At 37.8% G+C, this 21779-nt stretch overlaps 1 protein-coding gene across 2 annotated transcripts in view; it reads left to right on the plus strand.

The window, feature by feature from the left end:
- The first annotated feature begins 5236 nt into the window (after nt 1–5236).
- The window catches only part of LOC125813515 (uncharacterized), an 88174-nt gene continuing 71631 nt past the window's right edge, over nt 5237–21779 (plus strand). The window contains exons 1-8 of one of the 2 annotated variants that reach the window (XM_049493005.1): nt 5237–5335; nt 5476–5709; nt 7375–7434; nt 7517–7609; nt 8240–8468; nt 9495–9601; nt 13652–13714; nt 17660–17760. In XM_049493005.1, coding sequence (XP_049348962.1) covers nt 5330–5335; nt 5476–5709; nt 7375–7434; nt 7517–7609; nt 8240–8468; nt 9495–9601; nt 13652–13714; nt 17660–17760 — 893 coding nt within the window. In that variant the 5' untranslated portion in view covers nt 5237–5329. Of the gene's footprint in view, nt 5336–5469; nt 5710–7374; nt 7435–7516; nt 7610–8239; nt 8469–9494; nt 9602–13651; nt 13715–17659; nt 17761–21779 lie in introns of those variants that run through there. The other variant, XM_049493006.1, reaches the window with a different exon arrangement.

The raw sequence follows: 21779 nt of genomic DNA on the forward strand, positions 1-21779 counted from the left end.
TTCTGCATCTATTTAAAAGCACTCTTGAGGGTTTGCCAAACACAAGATATTTTTTTAAAAAAATGCACTTTTGGCCTCCCAACAATAATGCCTAACATGCTCTAATAATTAACTCAATAAAAAGTCAAAAAGTCCACTTGTCACGACCTAATTTCTCAGGTCATGATGGCACCTACCCCACCTCACCAGTAGGTAAGCCTAGCCCTTATCCCAGAGCCATAAGCAATGGACTACCAAGCGAAAGACAACAACATGAAGTAAGAGCTTAGAACAAAGCAGATAAATGATAATCAACAAAAACAATGTAGAAATCATCCCAAGACCTAACATTAGTCAATAGTTGAGAATCTAATCCAAAATAGGAGTACAAGACTTTCATAAATACAAGACAAGTATAGGCTATATCTGAATACAATATGAGGACTAAGCCTAGCCAAAACAGACGGAAACTAGTAGCTCCAAACATCAGAACCTCACCCTAATCTCCAAAATTCCAAGTTGCTCCGCACGACTCCAAATCAACAACAATAACTCAACTGTAATCTATAGGGAACAGAAGTGTAGTATGAGTACCAAAATCAGTATATAGTAGACAACAAACAACTGAGCTCAAAAGTAACACAAGCATAAATAACAAGTAATGAGGAAAGCATCGCACAAGTAACTAAACAATAGAAACTAACATAGATAAGGAAAAATGAATAGAAACAGGAAACAATGGGTAAGAATCTGAGTCAAGAACGTACCTGGAACGCAAGCCAACAACCTAATCAGAAGCAACTAAGATACCAAGTCAACTACCCAGGATCAAGAGGACCCGCAACCACAATTCTACAGTCCAAGACTATCAGCTAACAGTAAAACAATAACAGAGAACATAATATAACAAAACAATAACCTAACCAAAACCCATAAGTCCAGAAGTTACAAAAACAAACATAACCCAAATGGACCCCATAAATCGGAGGGTAAAATCAGCAAACAAGTATACTGGTGATAGACAAGGCATATGAATGCAGGGTGAGCAGAACCATCAGTAACCATCCAAACCTTTAACCAGAGGTAACAATCTCAAACTGTAAGTATCAGCCTCGAATCGAAAGTAACAACCTCGAACCGTGAGCATCAGCCTCAAACCAGAAGTAAGAGCCTCGCCATGAGTAACCACTAATGGGGCTGCCTATCAAGCCAATAAACTTCCCAGGGCGCCAACAACACTAAAAGCATGCAAGAAAGGGTGTCGACGCGCCGACTAGTCAAGTAAAAACTGAGCACATCCCAAATGCCTCTAATATCCCAAGTAGAAAAAGGAGCATGTCCCTAATGCCTCGTAATCTAAAAAATTAGTAAGTCAGGTGACCCAGGTGGTACGAATCCCTTTAAAACAATTTAGAATAAAATAGAGTAAAATAGTATCTCATCATGAATGATAAATATGTCAATGCATGGTCGGGATCATACCACAAAATCTGTGAGAATAAGAAAACAATGCAATATATTCCATCACCAACATTCAAGCAAGACACTCAAAATCAAATAATTATACAGCCAACCGAACCACGCTACCAAAGTGGAGAGTACTAACCTGGGATCCAACTGGTCCTTGCATACAACCTCGGGCCCAACAATATAACCAAGATCAATAAGAGTATAACATGTCTACCGCTAAATGACAAGCGAAGAAACCAAAGAAGCGGTCTCAAATCAATAAAAACTGAAACCAACCCACGGTTACGACGAGCCACCAAGGTCACAAGTACCAACACCAAGAGAACAACCTAATACAAGCCTTATAAGGAGCAAATAATAACTATGAGAGCGGTAAAATACAATCTAAAGCATTTAAGATCCAACCCACTCTAAGGCAACAAAGTACCATGGGTAAACAAGATCATCTACACCACAAGTGAAGCTGCAGGCCTAAACTAAGGATCCCAATACCCACAATGAACCCAAGGCTCATATGCAATCAAGAAAAGATGGAATAATAAGGGGAAATGTAAATACCCAGTAATAACAATCCAAAAATACATGAAATCTATATTAGGCATTATCTAAGAAACTAAATCAAGAAAGTAGATCGAAGTCTACCTCAAAGTCGACGAGTATTCCAAATCCACCACACATGAGCTATCCCCTCCCGAAACGCCTCTAAACACTGCCAAACTATCAAATTATCAATCATGATGTCATTATAGACGTTTAGGCACTAAATTCACAATAATCGGAAATGGACCCAAAAATCAGGTCAAAACGGAAATATGTGACCCATGCCAGGAATCCTAAAATTGTCTGTTTAAAGGTCCTAATCGACTAACCGAACTTGTGTCCCGAAACAAGGCTTAATTCCATGCCTGAATAAATAGCCCAAACCACAATATGCAATAAAACACAAATTGAAAAAACCAAAAAGGAGTTACCAACCCTTTTAGGGTGGAATATACCTTGAATGGAGAGCCCTCGACACCTCCCAAAAACTCCAATGCATAGCCACAATAAACACGGACCTCCATAAATTTGACTCTCCTCAATCAGAGCTCTCGAGCTCAAGAAATCACATTTTAAAGAATGAGGGCTAAAGCTGAATTTTGGGGATTTTAATACCCAAAACTAGTCGCTAAAAGTCAATTCTGGTCGCTAAAGGCCTAAATTCTGGTTGCTAAAAGCCTGCACTAGATATCAGTATTTCAGGTGGTTTGCTCAAACTCTGAATTCTCTAACCGGGTGTCCAAGATTCGTTTGGAACCCCATGAGTGCAAACAAAATATTCTACCCCATCGAATTCAACATTCTAGACTTAACGAAACCATTGAAACTTCCATCCGAGGTCGTTTCGATGAAAAGTGGGTCCCACACCCAAGTTTTGTCTTAATCTTAAAACCACAAGAAGGCTCAAAATGAGATCGGATGCCTAGGAAACCACATGAAAGGTCGTTCTAGACAAAACTCGATATTCTAGAGCTAACCGCGTTGGCATAGTTCTCATCTGAGCACGTTTACCAAGAATATTGACCAAAGCCAACCCTTGGCTTAATTTTCAAAGTTAAAACGCCTAATGACACAAACTCAAACCAAAAGTCTCGGAGCCCAAACCAACCTTTCCCTTACCCTAAAATGGCCCTTCCAGCGCTGATGAAACCGTCAAAATTGCATTCTGAGGCCGACTTCCTACAATTTTTACTGAAGGCAACTGTTAAGTTTCAAAGGCCCCAAAATACAGAAACTTGCACATAATCTAAATGAATGACCTAGCAACCAAACTGTCTATCCCAGCAAGTGATAAATGACTTAGGTCACTATAGAAAAGCTCTAAACGCTAAAAAGATTGGAAAACAAAGAAAATGACTTGGAGGGTCATTACAATATCCGCTACTAAAAGGACTTTGGTTCGCGAAAGTAGAAAGATAGACACAACCTAAAGGCACAAAAGACGAGGATACTGAGTCTAATTCTCCGCTAGACCCTTAGACACCCCTTTAGATCGAAAAACGTCATCACATAACTTGAGCTAAGCAGAAAATCCTCAAATTCAATTGAAAACTCTAAAACTCCTCCAAATCCATTTTGGGCTCCAACTCTAACCCAACTGAAAGCACCTGATTCATCTTAGTAGACCAGCATCACACCAAAACCACATAATAGAGCAATCATAGGACCATGGCAGGTGCAACCCAACTCCCAAATAAAAATAACTAACCTTATGGTCCACATCTAACACTTTCTAATCATTAAGAGCTTTCTATTGGTCCTTAGTCGTCCTAAACATCACCTGCACCTCCCGAATCCCCTCTACAAACCCACACAACTCAACCCTCGGAAGGAAAATAAGCTCCATAAGAACATCGAGAAAACAACCGTCAAAACAAGGAACTCCGCCCAAAATCCACCTTTGGCTCTCAAAGACCAACAAATCCAGCTGAAACACAACTTTCTGAAGCCAACTACGCTGATTCAAAGGATACCCATCCTGCGAACGGAATTTTTGCACTGAGCCTAGCTCTAAGGACCTACTCCAATTAAATGAACTTTTGAAATATCGACACCACTAGTCCACAAGCTACTCTGCCATAAAGGATCTCAACCGACCATCCTAATCTAAGGAAAACCAGGCCATTAGGCGGCATATCAACTGGATAGTAGTGGCCCAAGGATACCAACTCATGTCGCGAACCACACAAGCTACAAAGCATGATAAAAGTCAATCACACATCCTGAACTATAACCAACTCATAGATCGCACGAATTACTTTGACCCCGTCTTGAAGATGAACCTTCAAAGAAAATTTCCATTTTCCAACAAAGCTTAGGCCTGAAGCCACCGACGAATACTGCATTTCTAACTCTAAATCATACACTGCCTTGAGAGTTATCAACACAACATCAAATAACCAACAACAAGGAACAACCAGGGATCACACCACTAGATTTTGGCTAGCCATAACCAAACTCTCGAACCCAAGAAGTTGACAAATCCAAAAAGATCGAACGAGCAAAAACACAACTCTGCAATCGAGGAAAGACTAAGGAAAAGGGAGAAAGCAACCAAAAAGGACTACCACAATATTGCCTTGAAACGTTAGTCTGCTTGCAAGCCTGTGGACGAGCACCACAATTAACTCTTTCATAAAATGTACACAACTTTTTCTATAAAGCTCAGATTGACGAACGGTATGATGCTATGAAAATTAAGATGGAAGAACTTCAATTGTGTATATAATTTACCACTACATACTTTATAATTCCAGACTGGTGTTTGTTTGAAGTTTACCCTAGTATGCACTTGTACAAAAACTTAATTGGAAGAAGCTTTTATCTTAACTTTATGCTAGACTTTCCTTGTGAACTTATTTTACATCAATTACACTTTCCACACTGAAATTTGACCTTTACATTTAACACAATAATGTTCATTAGTTTTAGATCTAATTTCATATGTGAAACGATTCAAATTATAGTCCAAAAATTTGAAGTGTTATACTATCTCCCCCCTAAAAATCATTCGTGCTTGAATAACAATAATAAACCAAAAAAGAAAAAGAAAATAGAATTTGACTTTTGGGATTTATCAATTAAAAATGGATTTTTGCAATACTCTAGATGAAAACAAAGCTTTACCTTTTTTCTAATTATTATTAATCTTTTTAAAAAAATAAAATAAAGCATCTAAGAGGGATTTGGGTGTATTTTCCAATTAAAGAGCTTGGCGAGTGACCTTCTCCAAAGAACAAGAAAGAATTTAGAGAGTTTTCTCTTCTTCATCAAATCAACGTGCATCTTCATAGTTTTTAGTGTCTGCGTCTGCTTCATTCACTTCAATCAAAACCCAGTCATGGCAGTACTGATCTCACTCTTCGATTTCACATTTCATCTTCTCCAATCCAAAGCTGATCACAAATTTTTTCATGTATGATATATATGTGCTCTTTCCAACTCTAAATTTTGCTTCTCTTTTTTCTCGTTTTGTAAATGATGCAGGATTCGTCGGGGACGACACTAATGGATCTGATAACATCAGACCCATCATCCACCTCAACTTCATCACAGTCGACGACTGCTCCACCGCCGATAATGCCTCAACAGACGCCGCCGCCGCCTTCCGCATCCACAGATCGGAAGAAGAAGGGAACATTGATGCAGATCCAAAGTGATACTATTTCTGCTGCTAAGGCTGTTCGTGCCAACATTATGCCTCAGAAGCAAAAGAAAAAGGTAAATTTTTACATATTGTTTTATGGCTCTAAATGCTATACTATTATTTCGAATCACAAAATTGTCTGTCTCTGACACTGGCTAATTTGAAATCAAGCTATGAACTTTTGTTGTCAATTTTTTACATCTTTTACTGTTGCACTTTCAGTTCAATTGGTATCCCATTACCAATCTTTAAATTCCTTTATATACATTTCTAACACAAGCCAGATGTTTGAGAAAGTGTTTGTGAGAAGGCAAAGACTTATTTGCATTATTGAGCTGGAAAATCTCGATTTGACTTCCAATGTCTAGTTAGTTGTTATTACGTGGAAAATCATATTAGATTAGTTAACTTGAACGTGGTATCAATTGAGATCAGTTAGATTCATTATACTTCTTCGGTACCCAACTTGATCAGTTGTGTCTAAACCTTAGTTCAAGATGGTCGGCCTATGCTTGATTGGTTTGTGAATTAAGATAAGTAGTTTTTATTAGTCTGTACATTGGGTTCATTGGTATGTGTTTTTTATTTCCTACTCAGCAATTCCCACAATCTTCATAGTCACAAGCTCACAGAGAGACAGCTTAGCTCCAATTATTGAAAATATTTGGCCCTTACCGTCAATTTACTCTTGTCCATTACCAAAGAGGCCTACAGCATTTGTCAATGTGTTAGTCTGTGAATTCATTGCAACATTAACAATGTTAACTCCTGCCCACGGTTTGTGTAAAAGGGCATTTAACAGTAACAAGTTAAAGAAGAGGATAAGCATGGATTTATCACCCAACGTAATGCATACATAAGCCACCAGATAGCTTATCAAAATGGTAACGGTATCTGCAATGCCCCTTTCAGTCCATTCTTCTTCAGCATAAATTCCTGATGAAAGGGAAAGAACCACTGTGTCGGCTTGCACCAGTGGAAACGGTTCCCAAGCGAGACCTGTCTTGGTCACAGTAGATTCATGTCCTTCTCCATCAAAGTTGATATTCACATTATAGGCTAGAATATAGGAAATAACCTCGGAAAATTGGATGCCAAGAAATCCATCAAGAGTACTACCAGGAGAAAAAGAGCTCCGGAAGCACTTGAAATATAATACAAAGAGCTTCAGAAGCACTTGAAATATAATATAAACAACAATCCCTAACATGCTCAGACTCTTCGAGGCTAGAGTTATCTACCTCGAAGGACTGATGAACAGTTTTAGAAGCTCGCCTTCCACAAATGTTTCCGGTGCACTTACTCTCACCAATTTATAACCTTGATCTTTTTGATCTATAGTATAACTCTTCAGCATTATCAAATTGAGTGCAGTTATAACCTGCTTGCAACTGCACATTTGTTCAAGAGGATAATATAAATGAATATTTCTACTTTCTAGCATACTTCATCCTCGTTCATAATTTTTCTTGTATACCTCCATTGCGCACAATGCACAATCTTATTGCGGCTATACTCATGTAATAGTTCTACCCCTTCGTTGGTGTTATAGAAGGAAAAATGTCCCTTCCAGCTTTTGGGAATTTATATTATAGGACTAGACCTAGCTAACCTAAATGGTGTATATTTTTAAGGTAATGGGACATATTGTCTTTGACCAAAAGTTGTTTGAATATCTCTGATCTTTTGTGTGCCTTTCTAGTGTACCTGATTCAATTTGCTTGGCTTTTTTTGTACAGCCAGTTTCTTATGCACAACTTGCAAGGAGCATCCACGAGCTAGCAGCCACATCTGATCAAGTACATTAGCTTTCTCACTTTGTACTTTCCTCTGGAAAATTCTTTCTTTAATTTTTCTCTTTTTGTTTGTGATTAATTGCAGAAAAGTTCTCAGAGGCAATTGGTTCATCATGTTTTCCCCAAACTGGCAGTATACAATTCTGTTGATCCTTCTCTAGCACCGTCTCTTCTTATGGTATTGCTTATGACCTTTTTAATCCCATTTCTGCAATTCATTTGCTATTTCTTACCAGATAAAGAAAAACTAGAAAGAACTTTTGAGTTTGCAAAACTAGAGAATAATACCAGAAGAGGGCATACATGGAGTATTTCTGACTTTTATTTACATGAAATGGTTGAATAGTCGAGCTGTGATAAGTATTTAGAGCTTGAATGCTTAATGTGTCTTGAAAACTTTGACTATCTGATGTAAATGTGCATTTTGACTACTTATTTGTCTTGTTTCGTCTTTAGCATTGCCTTTGATTCAAGAAGGTATGCATAAATTTAACCCTAAAATTTGTCTGTCGTCTGTTCTTCAAAAAACAATTTGTCTGTGGTGAAGGATTTGGTAGTTGTAGGAGTTTACCACTCTGAAAATGTTCTTTTCCTTTTATTTGGAGAAGATTGTAGATTATTCTACTTTAAGAAAGAAGTGATTTATTTTTAAAAATATCTTAGAGCTTCCTTAAGCAGACTCTGGATCAGTATTCATATCTTAGAGCTTCCTTATGTTATTCTTATGCTGGACAGAATGTGTTTTTATATATCTGTTAAGCTTAATGAAAAATTTACCCACTCTTCTCTTTCTTTCATTACATCACAGCTTGATCAACAGTGCGAGGATCGAACTGTTCTACGTTATGTCTATTATTACTTGGCCCGAATTCTCTCAGATAGTGGTTCGCAAGGTGTAAGCTCAGGTGGTGGGATTCCTACGCCAAACTGGGATGCTTTAGCTGATATTGATGCAGTTGGAGGGGTGACAAGAGCTGATGTGGTACCTAGAATAGTAGATCGGTTAACATCAGAGGCCTTAAATGAAGATGTTGAGTGTAAAGTCTACTACTATTATTCACTTATTCTGAGTTGCAATTTCTATGTTTTATAGTTGTTCTTTCTAAAACAATCATCATATCACTATTTCTTAATTTTTTTTCATGAAGTAATACAATTTAATGAATGAAGGGTGCTAAACCATCTGTAAACAGTAGTATACCAAAAAGTAGAATAACTTATAAAATGATATGGTGTTCTACAGAAGTCACCCAATATTATCTACAAATAAGAATTACGTGGTGTACAAAAAGGCGTTAAGGGATAAGATTCTGCTCATCAATTGTGCAAATCATTCTCTGCTCCTTCTAAAGCTCTCATATTTCTCTCCCTTCAAACAGTTCACATAAGTGCTAGAGGAGCCACATCCTCTCTCTTCTAACAATCTTCCCCATCCAATCCAAAGGTGGAGTTGATAACCACCCTATTTCTTGATGTTTGACCTACTGATTTTTAGGGCCACATAAATAGGATGCAACAACCTGAGATGTAAGAAGCAACATTTTTTCTCGATGTTTGACCTACTGATTCTTTTAGTTTGTTGCATTGCTTGAATGCAACCTTTTGAATCCTCCTCAAAATTATTTAAAGGTGAAGAGTGAATTCTTGTAAACCGAATATGCTCCCTCCAGAAATATAGTTGCTGTGCTGTCAACTTAATTGTCAAAATTTTTGCCGTGCACTTCCATTTGTACATGCCATTATTTGCTTTGAGTCTTGCTGCTACTAAAGCAGATCTATAAGTTATGAACCAACTCATTCTCTAAGATCTGTTGGGTTGACAGGAATTTCTCACACTTGGTGTCAACTTCTATATATCATTCTTAGGGCCATTACAAGCAGAGCTTTAGTAATTAGATAAATTTTTTTCATATGGTTGTCTTTTCTCACACATGAAGTTAACTTCTATATATCATTCTTAGGGACATTACAAGCAGAACTTTATTAATTAGATAAATTGTTTCATATGGTTGTCTTTTTGTTTAACTGGATGAAGTTGGTGATGCTCCTTTGTCCTTTTGAAGTTCATGCACGACGTCTTCAAGCACTAAAGGCTCTTACATACGCACCTTCTAGCAGCCCTGAGATATCACAGAAGTTGTATGAAATCATGTTTGGCATTCTAGATAAGGTTTGTCCACAAATCTATCTTATTGTCTGCTCCTTTATACATTTTCATTGAACACCCCCCCCCCCCCCCCCCCCCCCGGACAAACATCATTTTACATTTGGATTGAAAGAACCCCTTCCTTTGTATATCTAGCTTCTCCTTTTTGATGAATACTGATTGCTTCTCTTAAACAACCTATTTCATATGATTTCACATTTTCATCTTTTTCCTGATAAGCCAGTCCAATTTATTGTTCCCTGTTGTCTCTTTCCTTCTCGTAAAGGAGTAGGGGGGATGGTTCACTGTTCTGTGCTGGAAGTAATTGAGATGTTTTACATATTTAAATTAAACACATCAAAATCAGATTATACGATATTCAGCTGTATTTTTGTTATTTACCTGAAGGGATAAAGGCATGCTGCGAAATGCAATTTGAAGTAACAATTTAGTTTCTGCAGGAGGCAAAGGACAGAGTTTGTCCGAAGAAAATTATTGAAAATATTCACTCACTCTAAAGAGATGTTAATCATTACACAATAGTTTTTGAGTCATCAAATAGAGATGATTTCGTATAAACGACTGATTACTGTTAACTCACAGATCATTACTTCCTCTGTCTCATTTTATATGATGACATTAAACGGGACACATAGTTTAAAATGGTAATTTAACTTGTATATATGCAACATAATAAAATATTAATGTAATGGCTGAAAATAGGTCTAATAGAGATAACATCACATCAATGTTCAAAATTTGAAGAGTTCCAAAATGGGATAGGTGTCGTATAAATTGGGACGAATAGTAGTTGAACTTCTATTACGTTTTGAAGTTCAAATGCTAATTCTTATGGTAGTATTTGGGGAACTGGTGAATTGGATTTGCTAAAGGTAGGTCTTACCCATTTTTCGGTCCTAGTTTGCCAATACAATCCAGACTCTTCATAGTGAAGCTACACCAATTTTTAGCGTAAATTTCCTGCTTTCATCTACGTACACCTTTGTTTTTAGACTCAGATGCTCATGAGAATCTGGGGTTTTCCCTCTTTCGGCAAATTCTGTTGACCATAAATATTTGAATATCCTTCCCCTCAATATTCTTATCTTCTCTAGTGATGGTAATAATTTGACCTCCTGTGTCAACCAAGCACTTTGGAACTCATTACACTTTTTAATAATTCAAAGTTCCAAATGCTTTTTTTGCCCAATCATTCCTAATTTTCTATGTTTTTGACTCTATGAATATGATTTGCTTGTTGGTGAAGTATAACTGAATGCTTTTGGTCAATTCAAAAAAGAGTTAAAGAGATGTTCATTATGATTTACTTTTGGTCAAAGTGAATTAGAGTCCTAATGGAGAGATACTAACAACTAAGAGGCCTTGGAAGTACATGTTACCTTCTCTAAAAAAAAACCATTGTCAACTACTTGTTACCTTATAAAAAAAACCATTGTCATTTACTTAGGCCCAGTCAGTAGTATATTGTATTTGTATCAAGGATGAGGAGGCAAGGTGTTAGTGAAGGACGCTGCCATTAAGCAAAGATGGCAAACATACTTCCACAAACTCTTAAACGAAGTAGGGGACCGAGACATTGTGTTGGGTGATTTGGCGCACTCCGAAAGACATCAGGTATCGTAGGTGTTTTAAGGTCGAGGAGGTCAAACGTGCTATTAGTAGGTTGAACAGTGGAAGAGCAACTGGACCTGATGAGATTCCGGTGGATTTTTGGAAGAACTTAAACAAGGAAGGTATGAAGTGGTTGACTGGGTTGTTTAATGTTATTCTTAGAAAAGAAATGCCAGACGAAGGGAGATGGGAGTACAATGGCTCCACTGTACAAAAACAAGGGTGATATCCAAAATTGTAACAACTACAAGGGTATCAAATTGCTAAGCCACACTATGAAGGTTTGAGAGAGAGTAGTGGAGATGAGGGTGAGGAGAGGGGTGTTCATTTCTGAGAATCAATTTGGACTTATGCTGGGACGATCGACCACTGAAGCCATCCATCTTGTGCGGAGATTGGTGGAGAAATATGGAGAAAGAAAGAGGGGTCTACATATGATGTTCATAGACCTTGAAAATTGACAAAGTCCTGAGGAATGTCCTCTGGAGGTGCTTGGAGGCTAGAGGTGTCCCGATGGCTTATATTAAGGCGATAATTATAAAGAACACGTATGAAGGAGCCAAGACTCCTGTAGAATGGTGTGAGGAGACTTAAAGCACTTTCCAGTTGAGATGGGGCAGCACCATGGATCAATTCTTAGCGCTTTCTTATTTACCTTGGTGATGGATGAGTGGACGCGGTCTATTTAGGAGGAGGTTCCATGGTGTATGTTATTTGCGGACGACATAGTACTGATTGATGAGACTCGGGACAGAGTTAATGCTAGATTGGAGGTTCGGAGACAAACTCTGGAGTCCAAAGGGTTAAAGTTGAGCAGGACCAAAACTAAATATTTGGAGTGTAAATTCAGTGTGATGGTGGATGAAGTGGACGTGTAAGTAAGGTTTGCCACTCAACATATCCTTAAGAGGGAAAATTTTCAAGTATCTTGGGTCTATAATCCAGGGTAGTGGAGACACTGACAATGATGTCACACATCGCATTAGAGCGACATGGATGAAATGGAGGCTTGCGTTTGGTGTCTTGTGTGATAAGATGGTATCACCTAAACTTGGTAAGTTCTATAGAGTGGTGGTTAGACCTTCATTGTTGTATGGAGTGGAGTTGGCCAGTTAAGAACTCACATGTTGAGAAGATGCATGTTGCATAGATGAGGATGTTGAGAGGGATGTGTGGACATACTAGGAGAGATAAAATTAGGGATGCAATTATGCGAAAGAAAGTGGGAGTGATCTCTTTGGTGGACAAGATGAGGTAAGCCAGATTGAGATGGTCTAGGCATGTGAAGATGAGGTGTGCTGCTGCCCTAATGAGGAGGTGGGAGAGGTGGGTGGTAGGGGGTACGCGGAGGGGTAGAGGTAGGCCGAAAAAGTATTGGGGAGAGGTGATTAGACAGGACATGGTGCAACTTTGGATTACCGAGGACATGACTCTAGATAGTGGAAGTTGCGTATTAGGGTAAAATACTAGTACGGGTATAGTGTTGTCTTGCCTTGCGAAAGTTCCTTGTAGTTATTGCCATATGTTGTTTATTGTGTTTCGATTATCACACTATTTGCTCATGTTTCTGTTCTTTCTTGTACACTTTACTCTGCTTTCCTTATTAATTGCCATGTTTCTTCATCTTTATCTTCTTCTTGTACTTGAGTTTGATGCACTTGAGCCGAGGGTCTATCAGAAATAGCCTCTCTACCTCTTCAAGGTAGTGGTAAGGTCTACGTACTCTCTACCATCCCCAGACCCCACCTCATGGGATTTCGCTGGGTATGTTGTTTTTGTATCACTTCCAAATAAAAATACTCTTTTTCTCAACTCTTTACCTTTCACAAAAAAACAAAAACAATTGTTTTTGCCAGATAGAGTGCATTTTATTTCGTGGTTGCGACTTATTAAGAATATTTCTATTTTCTATTATGAGTACAAATAGTACCTCTGTACCACAAGTATAAGTAATAGGTACATTTCCTGAAGAGGTCTTTCAAATATTTGAAACTATGTTAGTTAATTATGCTAGAGAGTTCATGAGTACAATTTCTTTTTGCCTCAAATAAATTCTACTCCATCCGTCTCATTCTATGTGACACTCTTTCCTCTTTAGTCAGTCCCAAAAAGAATTGACACCTTTCTATATTTAGTAACAATTTAACTTTAACTTCCCATTTTACCCTTAATGAGATGATTTATATCCACAAAAATATCTATGGCTTATTTTAGACCACAAGTTTCAAAAGTCTTTATTTCATTCTTAAACTCCATGCCCAATCAAACACCATCACATAAATTGGGACGGAGGGAGTATTTATTAGATGAACAACTGTAAATGTTTCTCTTAAGTAGCTTTCTTTTTGGATGATGTTCTTTAATAACTTTCTTTACTTAATCATTGAAAAAAAATCAGCTTACTGAACTGCAAGTTGTTTGTTTATGTCTTGCAATTGTTAGGTTGCTGATACACCACAAAAACGCAAGAAGGGCATCCTTGGGACCAAAGGAGGTGATAAGGAGGTACTTTTGTCAAATCACAGATATCTTTGTCTGCAAGTTATTGTATTCTTTCATCGGGTATTGATTTACTATATTACAAACCGCGTGATGAAGGGGAATTTTCTAACACACAGAAACATAAGGTTAGCTTGAGGACGTGTGTGCTTCCTCTCTTAAGATATTTCTATTGTAACCAGCTGTGCAATCTTTGTTTGATATAGTATTTTCACATAATATCCAGTAAGAGTTGGTAATTTGTCTTTCATGGTCTTTTCATTAGACTTGGAATTCTAAAGTATTGATAATTGAAAAATACATCTTTACTTAGCCATATGCTAGGATATGATAGTTCCGAAGTATCTAGACCAATGGATGTATCTGTAGGAGGCGGTAAAGAAATAACAATTCTATATTTCTTACAGATCACAAAAATAAAATGAAATTCTACATTGCTTTGCCTAAAAGATTAGGATCTATATATATATATATATATATGAGAGAGAGAGGGGTCAAAAACACATCTAAACTATCTTTTTTTTTTGAGTTTCATACCTAAACTATTGAAAGTGTGAGTTTCATAATAAAACTATCACTTATTAGTTTGAGAAACTGATATGCTCATATTACACCTCCCTAAAGAAGCATAAGCGATCGTTATCAAGTAAAGAATCCAACTTGTAGGTTGGGGTCGATCCCACGAGGAAAAATGGTTTAAACTTTACTTTAACCAACACTTGTATTCAATTAGTCAAATTACTTCCAGAAACAGGTAATTAAAAGGGGGGGATTTTGTAAAACAAATTGTAAGAATTCAGTAAACAAAAGTTAATTATGGTTGTTGTCAAGATAAGAGAATTAACTAGGGTATATGTGTTCCCCACAAGCTCATAACGCAGTAATCCTAGTAATAACAATCCTTTCCTAGTATATCACATGCAAAGTGGTAAGTTATGTATCTCTAAATCCTTGGTCCGACATCTAGAGAATTTCACCTCGCACCTTGGTCACGTAATCTATGTTGATGATTCTTTTCTTGTTAATTACCTCCTTGGTCCGGCAAGTAGTAACAAGGCGAGTTCTAACGTTGGCCACCGTTAAAAAGACTTCTAAACGAAAGAATTATCAATGCATGCAAAATACTAGTCAAGAATTGCTTACTTACTATTCATACTTTGTTAATCGCTCATGGTTCCCACAACCCTAGTTGTGGATTTAGTTACCCATATTAGCAAGAACACAATTCATAGTTTTAGATGAAGAAATCATGAACTTACGTAAAGGGAATAATAAACCCAGAAATTCTACTTGAATTGCAAAGCCAAAATCTTCAAAACGAACTTAGGAAATCAATAATTGCTAGGTTTGCAAATTAATCTCCAAAGTCACAAAGTAAAACTAGAATAATAATGTCTCACCCCCAAAAACGAGGTTTACATGCCCTATTTATAGAAAACAAATCCTAAGTTAAAAGGGAAACAAATTAAGGAAAGTTTGTTCAGGCACGCGTCTTCATTCCACGAGACTGACTCACGGACCGTCAATGGATCCACGGTCCTTGAGTCCCTTCCGTCAGCCAGGACTTAGAAAATATTTCGGCTTCCAAAAATCAGCTTCTCGAAAGCAAACAACGGAACTGCAGTACGGACCATATATCGATCTACGGTCCGTCAATCCCCCTCCGTAGCTCCACACTTGGAATCTTTAAAAATCAGGTATTGGAACCCTCGCAGTATCAATCTACGGATCAACAGTATGGCCCGTAGATCAATCTACGGACCGTCAATGGCCACCGTGGTTCCACACTTGGTCAGATTTCCCTGATTTGCCTTCCACGCCGTGCCTGCTGATCTACGGTCATCACCTACGGACCGTCAATGGGTAGGTCCGTAGATCACCTTCGTGAATACCCTTTTTCTGCATTTCTTTCAGCTGTCTCTATACTTCCGCACCTGAACATCTTTCCTGCAAAATATGATAAAAACACATAAATACCAATACAAAAATGCCCTAGACACACACAACTTGTAAGTGAAATGTATTAGAAATACCGTAAACTCACGTTATATCAGAAACACACCTCTCTTTTATTACACTCTCATCATGGTGTGTATAATACACTCTTTTATTTAAAAAAATTGGCACATCACACTCCACATGGACAAAACATTCCACCTTGACAAAAATTAAATAAATTATTAGTTAAAGTTAAAGATTAAAGTATTACTATCCCCCACCTCCCCACCCCAAAAAAAAATTAAAAATTATAAAATTAAATGTAAATATTTTTCTTACCCCACTCCACCATTTCCTCTCACCGTACTCTTCCCCACCCCTATTTTTTAGTTTTTTTTAAAAAAATAATTCTTACTTCATCCCCCCCCCCCCCCCCCCCACCCCCAGCCCTTCAAATAATAATTTAGATATTATTTTAATTATTTTAAAAACATAAATTCCACCCCACCCCACATAACCCTTTGCTTCCAATTTTTTTCCTGTTTTGTATTAGATATATATATTTTTTAGAAAAGTATTTTTTTACTTGCCGCAAGACTTTTTTTAAAATTTTTTTATTTCTGTTATATTCCGTACGTAAGTAGAAAATTTTTTCCTAAAAATATATATACACATCTAACACAAAACGAGAAAAATAAACTAGGAGTCGAGGGTTAGATGGGGTGGGGTAGATTTTTTTTTTTTTGTAAAGTAAAATCAAAAATGTTTTTATGAAGGAGTGGGGGAGGGGGTGAGGTCTGAATTTTAAAAAAATATTTCATGAATGAATTTTAAGGAATAAAAGAACGGGGGGATTATGGGGGGGGGGAGGAGATGATAGAGTGGGGTGAGAATTTTTTTTTAAGCATTTGTTTTTTTAATTTTCAATTTTTTTGGGATAGTAATAATTTTTTCTTTAGTTTTTAACTAATATTAATAGTTTATTTAATTTTTGTCAAGGTGAAATATTATCCATGTGAATTGCCATGTGGCAAGAATTTTGCAAATAAAAGAGAGTGTATTACACACACCATTGAGTGTGTTTATCAAACTAATAAGTGATAGTTAAGGTATGGAACTTACACTCTCAATAGTTAAGGTATGAAATAAAAAAAAAAGGGAATAGTTTATGTGTATTTTTGACACTTATCTCTCTCTCTATATATGTATAGCTTCAACTAATTGCAATTTCTCAAAAAATTTAGAATGTACTTCACAATGGTTCACCAAACACTTCATCCACAAGATCATATGCTCTGTGTTTACTTTTAATATCGTAGCTACTGCCATCTAAGTTGCTCGGACTCTTCACTTTAGGTACCGCACCCGTGTCGACACGACATGGCCGTGGGTGTGGGATTCGTGTCTGATTTGGTCAACCGATTTTGGATACTTTGACCAAAATCGATGGGGAAACTCTGGACAATGTTCATGATTTTTGTAATCTATACACAAGTTAAGGCGAAATTGAAGAAAATGGAATACCTTTTATATAAAAATTTATGTGTCACTCATTTTCCTTTAATCTCCTTCCTGAATTCTCCTCAAGTTCTCCACATAATATCTCATAATTTAGATTTTATAACTCTATTTTTAGATATTTTAATTATTTTTAGGCAAATCCCCGCGCCTGTATCCATACATGGATCCATATCCCCGAATCTTAAGAATTAGATCATGAAGGATCCGACCTCTAGATCCGCACCCGTATCAGACACTCGCAAACGAGTCCGAGCCACTTAGACTGCTATTACAGTTGTTCAATGTGTTTGTTATGTAAAGCTTTTAGGACAAACGTGAGGTCAATGTTGTGTTTGAAGAATGTATGCAATTATTCTCTTTTTATTGGTAGTACGGGTGTGTAAGGGCTGTTGGACAAATAGATATCGTATGGTGGTGTACCTCAAGTTTTCTCCATTATCATGGTTCTGCTTGGTAGATGTGAACTTACGTTTTCTCTCCTTCATGTTTCAGTCTACGATTCGGAGTAATTTGCAATATGCTGCATTGAGTGCGTTGAGAAGACTTCCCTTGGATCCAGGGAATCCATCTTTCCTTCATCGTGCTGTGCAAGGGTTTGTTTGCTTCCTACTGTTGATGTCTTTTGTAATCAATTGATAAAAAAAAATGAGTTTTCTCATTTTACTGTTTATTGTGGTATACCCTATTTCAGTAGTGGTCCATTGTGATAATTAGATCCTTCTTTCCCCTTCCTGTTGGCATCTTCCTTGGGGGAATCCTAGTAGCTGTTGGTGAGGGTTCGATTCCCCACCTTGTAATCCCCTCCCCCATGTTAAAAAATAAATAAAAAAGACACATCTCCACTAATATCCATTGAAGCAAACATTTCATCGTCTTCTTTGTCCACGTACCTTTTCTGCATAAGTAATCAATGCTAGTGTGACTATTTTACCATTTTGAGTGCAACTCCAGCCATGTTCTTTTGGCATTCATGGAGGATATTTTAAAGTGATCGCAATAAGCATTGCTATCATGTGTCTTCCAGGGCTTTCTCTAGTAGTAAGAGCGCTATTAATGATTGTGGGTTAGGTGCACATTACGGGTTTGAACTCTGCCGCAAACGAAAACCTAGTATTAATTGGAGAAGGGTAGAGGGGTGGGTCTATTATCCACCGAGTTTCAAACCGTGTGCCACTTGCCCTCGGGGAGTTCTCAATCATAGTTTTTTTTTGCTATCAGGCGTTTAGGCTGCACATTTAAAGCTAAGGAGAAGAATAGGAAGTGGAACTGCACATCAAATGTGTAATATCAATACAGTAATCAATAAAGGAAAATTCATAATCATATGCGTAGTGGGAAGTATTCAGTTTGAGTCGTCCAATTGTCTAGTGGAAAAAAGGCTTGCTACTGTTGAAGTTTGCGCCAGCCATTTAGGTTGCTGATTCCAATGGCTATTTGCTTGAATCTTACTTGTGAAAAAAGCTACTTGTCAGAATCTTCCTTTTGTTGCGATATTGGGAAATGAGTGCAGGTGCTTGTTACATCCCTAAAGTCCCCTGTCAGTGAAAAGGAATATGAATGACTTTATAAGCTTGGGCAAGTGGTTTTAGGCCCAAGGAAAATATTGTAAGTCCCGAATTCTTTTTTTTGAAAATGGTAACGTTGTATTATATCATAAAAGTACATGGGCTGTACTCAAACCTTATATACAAATGCACTCTAGACACTCCTACTCTATTTCTATATTGAGTCTAAAACATCAACTATAGAGGCAGTGTCATTTGAGTATAATTGATTACACCAAAAACATAACAACAAAATGCAGTTTAGTTTAACATCCTGCACACTATTTTCTATGCCTTCAAAACATCTGGAATTCCTTTCTTTCCAGATTGCCCACCATATTGAAGTAGGGATAATTCTCCATCTAGTTCTGTCTTTTGCAAGGGCACCTGCCTCCTCCCAGCTGTACAAGGTCTCAGTAACTCTCCTAGGCATGGTCCAGGATATGCCTTTAAGGCTCATGAAAATCCTCCAAAGCTGCTGAGTGTATTTGCAGTGTAGAAATAGATGGTTTACAGTTTCTAAGGTTTCCCCACATAGGAAACACCTAGAGCATAAGGTTATCCCCCTTTTCATTACATTATCCTGAGTCAGGGCAGCTTCCTTAGCTAGCAGCCAAATAAAGCATGAGACTTTGTGTGGGATTCTACACTTCCATATTTGTTTCCAAGGCCAGATGGGACTCTCCTGGCTTGATTGATCCATCAGCCTATAAGCTGAATGCACTTTGAACTCTCCTCTATTGTTGCCTTTCCACCAAAGCATATCCTCATATGCCTGAAGTCCAGTAAAGTGTCCAACCATGTTGAGGAATTCTGCCAACGCCATCACTTCCCAGTCATTTGGTTCTCTCCTGAAGATGAAATTCCACCCTTGTGGTGTCCATAGTTCTGCAATAGTTCTTTGTTGGAACATTGCCAGATTGTAAATATCAGGGAAAAGAGTTTCCATGCCATTCATCCTTCCAGAATTTGATCTTGTTCCCATTCCCCACTTTCATCTTGAATTTGGGTTTAACTTCCTCCCATAAGGCTCTTATGGATCTCCATAAACTGGTCCCATAAGGTGTGGTCACAATCTTAGTCATCCAACTATCTTCATTCTCATATTTGGCACCTATCACTCTTCTCCAAAGTGTTTGGTTTTCATGTGAGTATTTCCACAACCACTTCATTAAGAGTGCTTTGCCATGTAGCTCCATATTCTTTATTCCCGAGACCACCATTCTTCTTTCCAGTTGTCACTGAATTCCATTTAACTAGATGAAAGCCTCTATTCTCTTTGTTTCCTTGCCACAAGAACTTCCTTCTTATGCTGTCTAGTCTTTTAGTGATCCCTGGTGGGATGGGAAATAGAGACGGCATGTAAGTTGGGAGAGCATCCAGGACTGAGTTAATGAGGGTCAGTCTTTCCCCTCTTGACAAGTACTGAGTTTTCCATCTGGCCAACTTCTTCTCACACTTCTCTATCACACCATTCCAAATTTCTAAGGACTTGGATTTTGCTCCCAATGGCATACCCAAATATGTTGTAGGTAGAGTACCTACTTCACCCCTTAGGATTGAAGCTAACAAGTCTATGTTGTTGACCTCATTGATAGTATACATAGAACTTTTTATCTAGTTAATGTGCAACCCGGATACCCCTTCAAACAGCACCAGGATCACCCTTAAGTATTTCAGTTGGTCTTCCTCAGCTCCACAAAAAATCAGTGTATCATCTGCATACTGAAGATGTGTCACTTCCAAGCTTTCTGTATTTTCTCTAGCAACATCAAAACCTTTTACCCATCCTCTCATATTTGCTGTCTTGAGCATATTATTCAGCCCCTCCATAGTAATTAAGAACAAGAAAGGGGACAATGGATCACCCTGCCCGAGTCCTCTTTGAATTTGAAAAAACCCTGCAGGGGACCCATTAATCAGAACAAAGAAGCTAACTGTAGAACTGCAGAAGCTAATCCAGTTCAACCATTTTTGTCCAAATCCCATCATCTCTAAAATCTTCAGAAGGTACTTCCAATTCACATGATCATATGCTTTTTCTGTGTCCAGCTTGCATAGAATGCCAGGTTTCTTCTGCTTAATCCTGGAATCTACAGCTTCATTAGCAATCAACATTGCATCCATAATTTGTCTCCCTTTTATAAAAGCCATTTGCTGTGAGTCTACCAGTCTATCTATCACAACTTTCAACCTTTCTGTGAGAACTTTGGAGAGTATTTTGTAAAATCTCCCTATGAGGCTAATTGGTCAGTAATCCCTTAACTCATTGGCTCCTTTTTTCTTTGGAATGAGTGCAATGAAAGTAGCGTTGAAACTCTTCTCGAAGACTTCTTGCTCATAAAAGATTTGAAATGTGTCCATGATGTCTTTCTTTAGTACATCCCTACACTTGATGAAGAAACCCATTGTGTACCCATCTGGACCAGGAGCCTTATCGGCTGCACATAGCTTTAGGCAATTTAGAACTTCATTCTCCTCAAATCTGCCTTGCAGGGACATTTTCTCCTCTTCAGTGAACATTGGACATTCAGCATTATTATAAGGTCTCCATTGATGTGTTTCTCTATATAGGTTCTTATAATATGCTATTATCTCCCCTTCAATTCTGCTTTTCTCTTGAGTAACCTCTCCTTGTATCATGAGTTGATCTATATTGTTATATCTCCTGTGAGCATTTGCCATTTTGTGGAAAACCATAGTACTCTTGATTTCTGTCTCCATGAAACTTCATCTTTCTTGACTAGCTCTTCACACTCAAGTAAGACTGCAACCTTTTTTGTTGTTTCCTCCACAGTGAGAGTTCTTTTTACCCTTTCTGTATCTAATTCTGCTAACTGCTCTAACAATCTCCTTCTTTGACTGCCCAGATTTCCACCCTCCTCTTGTTTCCATTCCTTTAGCTTAAGTTTCAGTGCTTTAAGTTTGCATGCCAAAACATAATCAGGTCTTCCTGTGTAGCTGAAGGAGCTCCACCACTCTCTAACTCTATCCACAAATCCTTCTGACTGCAGCCACCAATTTTCAAACTTGAAGTAGCTTTTATTCCTCTCCCAGCAGCCAGTAAT

Source organism: Solanum verrucosum, unplaced genomic scaffold (assembly GCF_900185275.1).
Source record: "Solanum verrucosum unplaced genomic scaffold, falcon-dt-bn FXZP01000134.1, whole genome shotgun sequence".
Classification (NCBI taxonomy): domain Eukaryota; kingdom Viridiplantae; phylum Streptophyta; class Magnoliopsida; order Solanales; family Solanaceae; genus Solanum; species Solanum verrucosum.